We start from the raw sequence: 14,755 nt of genomic DNA on the forward strand, positions 1-14,755 counted from the left end.
CTAAACATTTAGACTGGTACTGTATGTATTGAAATAAATACATACAGTACCAGTCCCCTAACCCTACCACCACTGCCCCTAATTGGAGTATACTAATGTACAACAACATTTAGGCTTCTACTTCCAGCTTATACATACTATATACATTTTACTGACGCAGTATTTTTATATTAGTTGTTGTTTTTTTTGGTCCCTCTACAAGATCTTGCACCTGCATCTGCAATCCCGCTCTTAACCTTTAAGGGGATTTTTCAGTCTTAAAAGGGGGCTTTTTTTCAGTCAACCACTAACCACACATTTTCCTTACCCTTTCTTAAAGCACAGGCTCCTCCCCGCCCCTAGGCTCAAGCGAGTCGTGACGCAAGTAGCCCCTAACCCCCGAAGAGGGTGTGGGTTCCAATACCAAATGATATGAGCATTATCTCATAATGATCCGAGCCCCCTATCACTGTGGTTACCTGACTCCTCCTTTTAGGTCTCTCCTAACTAGTCTGACCTGGGGATATTCAACGTCCTTTATTTCTCTCAATGTTCATCCTCCTCTGTGCTCCGTTGGTGAGTTTAAGTGAAACTTCTTCATGGGTGTGTGTGAGATTAGGGGCCTTCCTGTCAGCACTTCCTGCCCACGCTCTCTGCTTACTAAAATGACTCTGAAAAACGAGGCCTAAAACCAACTTACTCTGACGCTAGCTAGCTAGCCACTTAATACAACTTGTTTTCTCTAGATGTATACTAACGTTCAGAAGTTTGGGTCACTTAGAAATGTCCTTATTTTTAAATGAAAAGTATTTTTTTTTACCATTAAAATAAAATAAAATTGATCAGAAATACAGTGTAGACATTGTTAATATTGTAAATGACTATTGTAGCTGGAAACGGCAGATTCTTCTGCTGTTTCCAGCTGGATGAAGGCATTTGTGGGTGAAGGCTATTCCATGCGAGAAATTGCCAAGAAACTGAAGATCTCATACAACGCTGTGTACCACTTCTTTCACAGAACAGCGCAAACTGGCTCTAACCAGAATAGAAAGAGGAGTGTGAGGCCCTGGTGCACAACTGAGCAAGAGGACAAGTACATTAGAGTGTCTAGTTTGAGAAACAGATGCCTCACAAGTCCTCAACTGGCAGCTTCATTTAAATAGTACCCGCAAAACACCAGTCTCAACGTCAACAGTGAAGAGGCGACTCCGGGATGCTGGCCTTCTAGGGAGAGTTGCAAAGAAGAAGCCATATCTCAGACTGGCCAATAAAACGATTAAGATGGGCAAAAGAACACAGACACTGGACAGAGGAACTCTGCCTAGAAGGCCAGCATCCCGGAGTCGCCCCTTCACTGTTGACGTTGAGACTGGTGTTTTGCGGGTACTATTTAATGAAGCTGCCAGTTGAGGACTTGTGAGGCGTCTGTTTCTCAAACTAGACAAAAGCTAAAGCTGGAGACTTATATCTCCCTCACTAACTATAAGCATCAGCTGTCAGAGCAGCTTACCGATCACTGCACCTGTATACAGCCCATCTGTAAATAGCCCACCCAACTACCTCATCCCCATATTGTTATTTTTATTTGTTTTGCTCTTTTGCACCCCAGTATCTCTACTTGCACATCATCGTTTGCACATCTATCACTCCAGTGTTAATGCTAAATTGTAATTATTTCGCCACTATGGCCTATTTATTGCCTTATCTCCCTAATCTTACTACATTTGCACACACGGTATATCGATTTTTCTATTGTGTTATTGACTGTACATTTGTCTATCCCATGTGTAACTGTGTTGTTTTTGTCGCACTGCTTTGCTTTATCTTGGCCAGGTCGCAGTTGTAAATGAGAACTTGTTCTCTACTGGCCTCCCTGGTTAAATAAAGTAATAATAATAATAATAATGGACCTCTGTACGCCTATGTAGATATTCAATAACAAATCCAGCTACAATAGTCATTTACAACATTAACAATGTCTACACTGTATTTCTGATCTATTTGATGTTATTTTAATGGACAAAAAATGTGCTTTTCTTTCAAAATCAAGGACATTTTTAAGTGACCCCAAACTTTTGCACGGTAGTGTATGTTAGCTAGCTATGTCAGCAATGTTATGAATACATCTCCCATCTGCTGTCAACATCAGGATACGATTTGAGAGTACTAGGTAGCTCCAAAAGTGGTGATAGCTTTGACTGCATGCTGACAGTGAATTCAGAGACATTCAGTAGCCAGGATAAACATTATTTTCACAATTTAACCAATATCATCAAAATCAATAAATCATATCACGTTTTTTGGCTCATTCAGTCGTTTTTACCTGATACAGTAGAATCCTGTTGAAACACCAGTTTTAGATGTTGAAATTCATAATAAATATGCTGTTCTTTTGTATTTATTTCTGGTAATAGTTGACTAAGGTTTATGCAACGTACTGGCTGCCTACTCCTCTTCTTTCTTGGATTATCAGTTTGCTGAAATAAGTCATGATATTTTGAAGATCAATACATAAAAGTTACTCCCGACACACACGTGTCACACTTGTATTCAGATGATTTGTATTTTGCTAAATTAGTGCCTTATAAACTGCTCATGCACCAATATTTACCAAGCTGTCACTCAAGACACAAATTGATTAGCTTGATCTACTGTAATCAATAGCTTGCGCAAATGAATCACTCACATTGATATTGAATTGAAATCAATGGAACTGGGACAATAGCAGTGGCGACATTGCACCATTTGCGCTCTTCTAACAGACAAACCTCAAGGAACTTTGGTATCCTACATCTACCTGACGTTAGATGACAACCAGTCATAGCCATAGTATACTGTATGAAGCACACTCACAGATGTTTATAACAATGACATATATTTCTCACTATCTTTAACCATGGAGAGAGTTTAAAAATGCTACTAAACACAATTTAACCATGCGCTCTAGACTAGTTTCCATAGTGACTGTGCAGCTGCCTGAACATTTGACTTCCCTACATTCAGTGGCTAGCTACACTAGAAAAATAATTGTACCGCGTTTCCGTGAAGCAATTGTAATGACAGTCCACCACAACAAACCCAAGAGTTTCCTGATTAGCAAGGGTTAGTCTGTGTTTCATTTCATTGTGTATTAGAAACACAGTTGGAGATCTTTGTGAGGGCATTTCACCAGTGGTTGAATGGGGAATTGGTCTTGCAGGGAAAATGTCCGAGGTTGCAACAATAAACAAGGGGGGCGGGGCTTAGAGGGTTAGAGGTTCCAAGCCCATTCTATTCATTATATTTCTATGTGTGCTGTTGCTGCAGAGAGGGAGGTGTTGCCAAGGCAACTGAAGACTTTGCTAAAACACCTTGCTTGTTTCAGCAAGGAGCAACAGAAAGTTACATAAAGTTAGCGCAGAAACAGACTCAACCACAAGAGTGCCTGGTCATCTCGTCTTCAGTCAGCTGTTCGTTTTTTTAAACGGTTATGACGGTTATTTCATTTATTCATGACGGTCTTCATCCATGACCTCCAGCCCTAATGGCATATCAATGTCTGGAAGTGACATTGTATTTTCTTCGATGTCTTGCCTCTCTAAGTCACTCTTGAAAGACACCTCTGTTCTTAAGCACTCCTACTACTGATGAGGCAGATCTCATCTTGTTTGGTTCTTCTCAGGGCTTATTGGGGAGATATCTCTAGAGCACTCCTACTACTGATGAGGCAGATCTCATCTTGTTTGGGTCTTCTCAGGGCTTATTGGGGAGATATCTCTAGAGCACTCCTACTACTGATGAGGCAGATCTCATCTTGTGTGGGTCTTCTCAGGGCTTATTGGGGAGATATCTCTAGAGCACTCTTACTACTGATGAGGCAGATCTCATCTTGTTTGGGTCTTCTCAGGGCTTATTGGGGAGATATCTCTAGAGCACTCTTACTACTGATGAGGCAGATCTCATCTTGTGTGGGTCTTCTCAGGGCTTATTGGGGAGATATCTCTAGAGCACTCCTACTACTGATGAGGCAGATCTCATCTTGTTTGGGTCTTCTCAGGGCTTATTGGGGAGATATCTCTAGAGCACTCTTACTACTGATGAGGCAGATCTCATCTTGTTTGGGTCTTCTCAGGGCTTATTGGGGAGATATCTCTAGAGCACTCTTACTACTGATGAGGCAGATCTCATCTTGTTTGGTTCTTCTCAGGGCGTATTGGGGAGATATCTCTAGAGCACTCCTACTACTGATGAGGCAGATCTCATCTTGTTTGGGTCTTCTCAGGGCGTATTGGGGAGATATCTGTAGGCACCTCATCACATCTTCCCCACAGCTCTGTGTTCAAACAGCACCTGTTTTCAGTACATGATCAACCCATTCACACAATCTATAAGTGGTTGGCTGTATTTGTGCAGAATCACATTTCAAACATTTATATTTTTGAATTGACAGAAACACAAGTAATGCGGAAAATGTTTGATAGAAAATGTTTGATTAGGAAAATAGAAAAAGTATGAACCGTACCAATCAGTAGAGATAAGTGGTGTTTTGGTGTCCAGGGTCATATTCACTATGCACCAAACAGAAGATAACAGACTGCAACACGGAGGGATGTGTCCAATAAGAAACACTTGTGTTTTTCTTTTTCTGTTGCAAAAGGTTTTTCTACGGTGTGCACTAATGAATACGTCCCAGCATTGTGTGTGTGGCTGTGTGCTGAAACAGAACGCTGGTTGTTTGTTGTTCCATCCAGGCTATAGCCCAGAACTCTGAACTGAGAGAGCGTCTGAGCAACATTCACGCTGAGTCCCGCTGCGTCCCAGAACCCTCCACTGGGCTCATAAACCTCTCTGGTCCCCTACAGGTGGGTGTGGGACATGCATGATGACGTGCATGATGACACACCCTCCCTCCCACATCAGCATCATCAGGTTTACAAAATTCCACTAACTTGTCAGAGGATTCCAGATTCCAGATGATTCTGGATTTTATGCATATTCCCTCCTAATTCTAGGAATCTAAACTGTGATTTCTGGAAAAACCTGGGAACTTTGTAAAAGTTACCAGAATTTTACAACCCTGATCATCATCATTGGCATTATTATCTAGTGAGAACAGGCTATATGATTATAATAGCATTTTATAATCTGCTGGCCTTAGTCCCAATACAACAGGTGTTGTCCCACTCACTGCTTGTTTAGCCCCTCTGTAATGGTGAGTGGGTATCATCACAACATCTCCTTAGTTGTTACAGAGTAACAGGTTCAGCACTGTTTTCTACTCCTAACTGTTACAATATGGATGCTTAGTGTTGACAGCTCCAACTCCTACTTATCAAGCTGAGTGTTGAGACAACAACTGATTACAAGATTAGACTGAAGGGATTGTTAGTTGTAAACACCTCTCCTTCTGTTCAGAGTCAGTTGTTATCCTGAAGAGCTCACACACACACACACACAAACACAGTGAATCAAAGTCCGTTGGTATCCTCAGGGAGCTCACACACACACACACACAGTGAATCAGAGTCTGTTGGTATCCTCAGGGAGCTCACACACACACACACACACACACAGTGAATCAGAGTCCGTTGGTATCATCAGGGAGCTCACACACACACACACACAGTGAATCAGAGTCGTTGGTATCCTCAGGGAGCTCACACACACACACACACACACAGTGAATCAGAGTCTGTTGGTATCCTCAGGGAGCTCACACACACACACACACACAGTGAATCAGAGTCCGTTGGTATCCTCAGGGAGCTCACACACACAGTGAATCAGAGTCTGTTGGTATCCTCAGGGAGCTCACACACACACACAGTGAATCAGAGTCCGTTGGTATTCTCAGGGAGCTCACACACACACACACACAGTGAATCAGAGTCCGTTGGTATCCTCAGGGAGCTCACACACACACAGTGAATCAGAGTCCGTTGGTATCCTCAGGGACCTCACACACACACAGTGAATCAGAGTCCGTTGGTATCCTCAGGGAGCTCACACACACAGTGAATCAGAGTCCGTTGGTATCCTCAGGGAGCTCACACACAACACCAGTGAATCAGAGTCTGTTGGTATCCTCAGGGAGCTCACACACACAGTGAATCAGAGTCTGTTGGTATCCTCAGGGAGCTCACACACACAGTGAATCAGAGTCTGTTGGTATCCTCAGGGAGCTCACACACACACAGTGAATCAGAGTCCGTTGGTATCCTCAGGGAGCTCACACACACACAGTGAATCAGAGTCCGTTGGTATCCTCAGGGAGCTCACACACACACAGTGAATCAGAGTCTGTTGGTATCCTCAGGGAGCTCACACACACACAGTGAATCTGAGTCTGTTGGTATCCTCAGGGAGCTCACACACACACAGTGAATCAGAGTCTGTTGGTATCCTCAGGGAGCTCACACACACACAGTGAATCAGAGTCCGTTGGTATCCTCAGGGAGCTCACACACACACACACACACACACACACAGTGAATCAGAGTCCGTTGGTATCCTCAGGGAGCTCACACACACACACACACAGTGAATCAGAGTCTGTTGGTATCCTCAGGGAGCTCACACACACACACACACACACACACAGTGAATCAGAGTCCGTTGGTATCCTCAGGGAGCTCACACACACAGTGAATCAGAGTCTGTTGGTATCCTCAGGGAGCTCACACACACACAGTGAATCAGAGTCCGTTGGTATCCTCAGGGAGCTCACACACACAGGGAATAAGAGTCTGTTGATATCCTCAGGGAGCTCACACACACACAGTGAATCAGAGTCTGTTGGTATCCTCAGGGAGCTCACACACACACAGTGAATCAGAGTCCGTTGGTATCCTCAGGGAGCTCACACACACACACACAGTGAATCAGAGTCTGTTGGTATCCTCAGGGAGCTCACACACACACAGTGAATCAGAGTCCGTTGGTATCATCAGGGAGCTCACACACACAGTGAATCAGAGTCTGTTGGTATCCTCAGGGAGCTCACACACACACAGTGAATCAGAGTCCGTTGGTATCCTCAGGGAGCTCACACACACACACACACACACACACACACACACAGTGAATCAGAGTCCGTTGGTATCCTCAGGGAGCTCACACACACACAGTGAATCAGAGTCCGTTGGTATCCTCAGGGAGCTCACACACACACACACACACACACAGTGAATCAGAGTCCGTTGGTATCCCTCAGGGAGCTCACACACACACACACACAGTGAATCAGAGTCTGTTGGTATCCTCAGGGAGCTCACACACACACACACACACAGTGAATCAGAGTCTGTTGGTATCCTCAGGGAGCTCACACACACACACAGTGAATCAGAGTCTGTTGGTATCCTCAGGGAGCTCACACACACACAGTGAATCAGAGTCTGTTGGTATCCTCAGGGAGCTCACACACACAGTGAATCAGAGTCCGTTGGTATCCTCAGGGAGCTCACACACACACAGTGAATCAGAGTCTGTTGGTATCCTCAGGGAGCTCGCACACACAGTGAATCAGAGTCTGTTGGTATCCTCAGGGAGCTCACACACACAGTGAATCAGAGTCTGTTGGTATCCTCAGGGAGCTCAAACACACACAGTGAATCAGAGTCCGTTGGTATCCTCAGGGAGCTCACACACACACACACAGTGAATCAGAGTCCGTTGGTATCCTCAGGGAGCTCACACACACAGTGAATCAGAGTCTGTTGGTATCCTCAGGGAGCTCACACACACACAGTGAATCAGAGTCCGTTGGTATCCTCAGGGAGCTCACACAAACACAGTGAATCAGAGTCTGTTGGTATCCTCAGGGAGCTCACACACACACAGTGAATCAGAGTCTGTTGGTATCCTCAGGGAGCTCACACACACACAGTGAATCAGAGTCCGTTGGTATCCTCAGGGAGCTCACACACACACAGTGAATCAGAGTCTGTTGGTATCCTCAGGGAGCTCACACACACACAGTGAATCAGAGTCCGTTGGTATCATCAGGGAGCTCACACACACAGTGAATCAGAGTCTGTTGGTATCCTCAGGGAGCTCACACACACACAGTGAATCAGAGTCCGTTGGTATCCTCAGGGAGCTCACACACACACACACACACACACACACAGTGAATCAGAGTCCGTTGGTATCCTCAGGGAGCTCACACACACACAGTGAATCAGAGTCCGTTGGTATCCTCAGGGAGCTCACACACACACACACACACAGTGAATCAGAGTCCGTTGGTATCCTCAGGGAGCTCACACACACACACACACAGTGAATCAGAGTCTGTTGGTATCCTCAGGGAGCTCACACACACACACACACACAGTGAATCAGTCTGTTGGTATCCTCAGGGAGCTCACACACACACACAGTGAATCAGAGTCTGTTGGTATCCTCAGGGAGCTCACACACACACAGTGAATCAGAGTCTGTTGGTATCCTCAGGGAGCTCACACACACAGTGAATCAGAGTCCGTTGGTATCCTCAGGGAGCTCACACACACACAGTGAATCAGAGTCTGTTGGTATCCTCAGGGAGCTCGCACACACAGTGAATCAGAGTCTGTTGGTATCCTCAGGGAGCTCACACACACAGTGAATCAGAGTCTGTTGGTATCCTCAGGGAGCTCAAACACACACAGTGAATCAGAGTCCGTTGGTATCCTCAGGGAGCTCACACACACACAGTGAATCAGAGTCCGTTGGTATCCTCAGGGAGCTCACACGCACACAGTGAATCAGAGTCTGTTGGTATCCTCAGGGAGCTCACACACACACAGTGAATCAGAGTCTGTTGGTATCCTCAAGGAGCTCACACAAACACAGTGAATCAGAGTCTGTTGGTATCCTCAGGGAGGTCACACACACACAGTGAATCAGAGTCCGTTGGTATCCTCAGGGAGCTCACACACACACACACACACACACACAGTGAATCAGAGTCCGTTGGTATCCTCAGGGAGCTCACACACACACACACACAGTGAATCAGAGTCTGTTGGTATCCTCAGGGAGCTCACACACACACACACAGTGAATCAGAGTCCGTTGGTATCCTCAGGGAGCTCACACACACAGTGAATCAGAGTCTGTTGGTATCCTCAGGGAGCTCACACACACACAGTGAATCAGAGTCCGTTGGTATCCTCAGGGAGCTCACACACACAGTGAATCAGAGTCTGTTGGTATCCTCAGGGAGCTCACACACACACAGTGAATCAGAGTCTGTTGGTATCCTCAGGGAGCTCACACACACCCAGTGAATCAGAGTCCGTTGGTATCCTCAGGGAGCTCACACACACACAGTGAATCAGAGTCTGTTGGTATCCTCAGGGAGCTCACACACACACAGTGAATCAGAGTCCGTTGGTATCATCAGGGAGCTCACACACACAGTGAATCAGAGTCTGTTGGTATCCTCAGGGAGCTCACACACACACAGTGAATCAGAGTCCGTTGGTATCCTCAGGGAGCTCACACACACACACACACACACACAGTGAATCAGAGTCCGTTGGTATCCTCAGGGAGCTCACACACACACAGTGAATCAGAGTCCGTTGGTATCCTCAGGGAGCTCACACACACACACACACACAGTGAATCAGAGTCCGTTGGTATCCTCAGGGAGCTCACACACACACACACACACAGTGAATCAGAGTCTGTTGGTATCCTCAGGGAGCTCACACACACACACACACACACAGTGAATCAGAGTCTGTTGGTATCCTCAGGGAGCTCACACACACACACAATGAATCAGAGTCTGTTGGTATCCTCAGGGAGCTCACACACACACAGTGAATCAGAGTCTGTTGGTATCCTCAGGGAGCTCACACACACAGTGAATCAGAGTCCGTTGGTATCCTCAGGGAGCTCACACACACACAGTGAATCAGAGTCTGTTGGTATCCTCAGGGAGCTCACACACACACAGTGAATCAGAGTCTGTTGGTATCCTCAGGGAGCTCACACACACAGTGAATCAGAGTCTGTTGGTATCCTCAGGGAGCTCACACACACAGTGAATCAGAGTCCGTTGGTATCCTCAGGGAGCTCACACACACACAGTGAATCAGAGTCCGTTGGTATCCTCAGGGAGCTCACACACACACACATACACAGTGAATCAAAGTCCGTTGGTATCCTCAGGGAGCTCACACACACACACACACACAGTGAATCAGAGTCTGTTGGTATCCTCAGGGAGCACACACACACACACACACACACACACACACAGTGAATCAGAGTCTGTTGGTATCCTCAGGGAGCACACACACACACAGTGAATCAGAGTCTGTTGGTATCCTCAGGGAGCTCACACACACACACAGTGAATCAGAGTCTGTTGGTATCCTCAGGGAGCTCACACACACACACAGTGAATCAGAGTCCGTTGGTATCCTCAGGGAGCTCACAAACACAGTGAATCAGAGTCTGTTGGTATCCTCAGGGAGCTCACACACACAGTGAATCAGAGTCCGTTGGTATCCTCAGGGAGCTCACACACACACACACAGTGAATCAGAGTCCGTTGGTATCCTCAGGGAGCTCACACACACACACACACACACACAGTGAATCAAAGTCCGTTGGTATCCTCAGGGAGCTCACACACACACACACACACAGTGAATCAGAGTCTGTTGTTATCCTCAGGGAGCTCACACACACAGGGAATAAGAGTCTGTTGATATCCTCAGGGAGCTCACACACACACAGTGAATCAGAGTCTGTTGGTATCCTCAGGGAGCTCACACACACACAGTGAATCAGAGTCCGTTGGTATCCTCAGGGAGCTCACACACACACAGTGAATCAGAGTCTGTTGGTATCCTCAGGGAGCTCACACACACACAGTGAATCAGAGTCCGTTGGTATCATCAGGGAGCTCACACACACAGTGAATCAGAGTCTGTTGGTATCCTCAGGGAGCTCACACACACACAGTGAATCAGAGTCCGTTGGAATCCTCAGGGAGCTCACACACACACACACACACACACACACACACAGTGAATCAGAGTCCGTTGGTATCCTCAGGGAGCTCACACACACACAGTGAATCAGAGTCCGTTGGTATCCTCAGGGAGCTCACACACACACACACACACACACAGTGAATCAGAGTCCGTTGGTATCCTCAGGGAGCTCACACACACACACACACACACAGTGAATCAGAGTCTGTTGGTATCCTCAGGGAGCTCACACACACACACACACACAGTGAATCAGAGTCTGTTGGTATCCTCAGGGAGCTCACACACACACACAGTGAATCAGAGTCTGTTGGTATCCTCAGGGAGCTCACACACACACAGTGAATCAGAGTCTGTTGGTATCCTCAGGGAGCTCACACACACAGTGAATCAGAGTCCGTTGGTATCCTCAGGGAGCTCACACACACACAGTGAATCAGAGTCTGTTGGTATCCTCAGGGAGCTCACACACACAGTGAATCAGAGTCTGTTGGTATCCTCAGGGAGCTCACACACACAGTGAATCAGAGTCTGTTGGTATCCTCAGGGAGCTCAAACACACACAGTGAATCAGAGTCCGTTGGTATCCTCAGGGAGCTCACACACACACAGTGAATCAGAGTCCGTTGGTATCCTCAGGGAGCTCACACACACACAGTGAATCAGAGTCTGTTGGTATCCTCAGGGAGCTCACACACACACAGTGAATCAGAGTCTGTTGGTATCCTCAGGGAGCTCACACAAACACAGTGAATCAGAGTCTGTTGGTATCCTCAGGGAGCTCACACACACACAGTGAATCAGAGTCCGTTGGTATCCTCAGGGAGCTCACACACACACACAGTGAATCAGAGTCTGTTGGTATCCTCAGGGAGCTCACACACACACACACAGTGAATCAGAGTCCGTTGGTATCCTCAGGGAGCTCACACACACAGTGAATCAGAGTCTGTTGGTATCCTCAGGGAGCTCACACACACACAGTGAATCAGAGTCCGTTGGTATCCTCAGGGAGCTCACACACACAGTGAATCAGAGTCTGTTGGTATCCTCAGGGAGCTCACACACACACAGTGAATCAGAGTCTGTTGGTATCCTCAGGGAGCTCACACACACACAGTGAATCAGAGTCCGTTGGTATCATCAGGGAGCTCACACACACAGTGAATCAGAGTCTGTTGGTATCCTCAGGGAGCTCACACACACACAGTGAATCAGAGTCCGTTGGTATCCTCAGGGAGCTCACACACACACACACACACACACAGTGAATCAGAGTCCGTTGGTATCCTCAGGGAGCTCACACACACAGTGAATCAGAGTCTGTTGGTATCCTCAGGGAGCTCACACACACAGTGAATCAGAGTCTGTTGGTATCCTCAGGGAGCTCACACACACAGTGAATCAGAGTCTGTTGGTATCCTCAGGGAGCTCACACACACAGTGAATCAGAGTCTGTTGGTATCCTCAGGGAGCTCAAACACACACAGTGAATCAGAGTCCGTTGGTATCCTCAGGGAGCTCACACACACACAGTGAATCAGAGTCCGTTGGTATCCTCAGGGAGCTCACACACACACAGTGAATCAGAGTCTGTTGGTATCCTCAGGGAGCTCACACACACACAGTGAATCAGAGTCTGTTGGTATCCTCAGGGAGCTCACACAAACACAGTGAATCAGAGTCTGTTGGTATCCTCAGGGAGCTCACACACACACAGGGAATCAGAGTCCGTTGGTATCCTCAGGGAGCTCACACACACACACACAGTGAATCAGAGTCTGTTGGTATCCTCAGGGAGCTCACACACACACACACAGTGAATCAGAGTCCGTTGGTATCCTCAGGGAGCTCACACACACAGTGAATCAGAGTCTGTTGGTATCCTCAGGGAGCTCACACACACACAGTGAATCAGAGTCCGTTGGTATCCTCAGGGAGCTCACACACACAGTGAATCAGAGTCTGTTGGTATCCTCAGGGAGCTCACACACACACAGTGAATCAGAGTCTGTTGGTATCCTCAGGGAGCTCACACACACACAGTGAATCAGAGTCCGTTGGTATCCTCAGGGAGCTCACACACACACAGTGAATCAGAGTCTGTTGGTATCCTCAGGGAGCTCACACACACACAGTGAATCAGAGTCCGTTGGTATCATCAGGGAGCTCACACACACAGTGAATCAGAGTCTGTTGGTATCCTCAGGGAGCTCACACACACACAGTGAATCAGAGTCCGTTGGTATCCTCAGGGAGCTCACACACACACAGTGAATCAGAGTCTGTTGGTATCCTCAGGGAGCTCACACACACACAGTGAATCAGAGTCTGTTGGTATCCTCAGGGAGCTCACACAAACACAGTGAATCAGAGTCTGTTGGTATCCTCAGGGAGCTCACACACACACAGTGAATCAGAGTCCGTTGGTATCCTCAGGGAGCTCACACACACACACACACAGTGAATCAGAGTCTGTTGGTATCCTCAGGGAGCTCACACACACACACACAGTGAATCAGAGTCCGTTGGTATCCTCAGGGAGCTCACACACACAGTGAATCAGAGTCTGTTGGTATCCTCAGGGAGCTCACACACACACAGTGAATCAGAGTCCGTTGGTATCCTCAGGGAGCTCACACACACAGTGAATCAGAGTCTGTTGGTATCCTCAGGGAGCTCACACACACACAGTGAATCAGAGTCTGTTGGTATCCTCAGGGAGCTCACACACACACAGTGAATCAGAGTCCGTTGGTATCCTCAGGGAGCTCACACACACACAGTGAATCAGAGTCTGTTGGTATCCTCAGGGAGCTCACACACACACAGTGAATCAGAGTCCGTTGGTATCATCAGGGAGCTCACACACACAGTGAATCAGAGTCCGTTGGTATCCTCAGGGAGCTCACACACACACAGTGAATCAGAGTCCGTTGGTATCCTCAGGGAGCTCACACACACACACACACACACAGTGAATCAGAGTCCGTTGGTATCCTCAGGGAGCTCACACACACACACACACACAGTGAATCAGAGTCTGTTGGTATCCTCAGGGAGCTCACACACACACACACACACACAGTGAATCAGAGTCTGTTGGTATCCTCAGGGAGCTCACACACACACACAATGAATCAGAGTCTGTTGGTATCCTCAGGGAGCTCACACACACACAGTGAATCAGAGTCTGTTGGTATCCTCAGGGAGCTCACACACACAGTGAATCAGAGTCCGTTGGTATCCTCAGGGAGCTCACACACACATAGTGAATCAGAGTCTGTTGGTATCCTCAGGGAGCTCGCACACACAGTGAATCAGAGTCTGTTGGTATCCTCAGGGAGCTCACACACACAGTGAATCAGAGTCTGTTGGTATCCTCAGGGAGCTCACACACACAGTGAATCAGAGTCCGTTGGTATCCTCAGGGAGCTCACACACACACAGTGAATCAGAGTCCGTTGGTATCCTCAGGGAGCTCACACACACACACATACACAGTGAATCAAAGTCCGTTGGTATCCTCAGGGAGCTCACACACACACACACACACTGTGAATCAGAGTCTGTTGGTATCCTCAGGGAGCACACACACACACACACACAGTGAATCAGAGTCTGTTGGTATCCTCAGGGAGCACACACACACAGTGAATCAGAGTCTGTTGGTATCCTCAGGGAGCTCACACACACACACAGTGAATCAGAGTCCGTTGGTATCCTCAGGGAGCTCACACACACAGTGAATCAGAGTCTGTTGGTATCCTCAGGGAGCTCACACACACAGTGAATCA

At 47.2% G+C, this 14,755-nt stretch overlaps 1 protein-coding gene across 1 annotated transcript in view; it reads left to right on the forward strand.

The window, feature by feature from the left end:
• LOC115187653 (oxysterol-binding protein-related protein 3-like) overlaps nucleotides 1–14,755 on the forward strand; it is a 55,593-nt gene that overhangs the window by 10,185 nt on the left and 30,653 nt on the right. Inside the window, exon 5 of the mRNA XM_029746622.1 lies at nucleotides 4,680–4,820. Within this exon, the coding sequence (XP_029602482.1) occupies nucleotides 4,680–4,820 (141 nt within the window). The remainder of the gene's footprint in view (nucleotides 1–4,679; nucleotides 4,821–14,755) is intronic.

The sequence above is a fragment of the Salmo trutta genome, unplaced genomic scaffold (assembly GCF_901001165.1).
Source record: "Salmo trutta unplaced genomic scaffold, fSalTru1.1, whole genome shotgun sequence".
Classification (NCBI taxonomy): Eukaryota; Metazoa; Chordata; class Actinopteri; order Salmoniformes; family Salmonidae; genus Salmo; species Salmo trutta.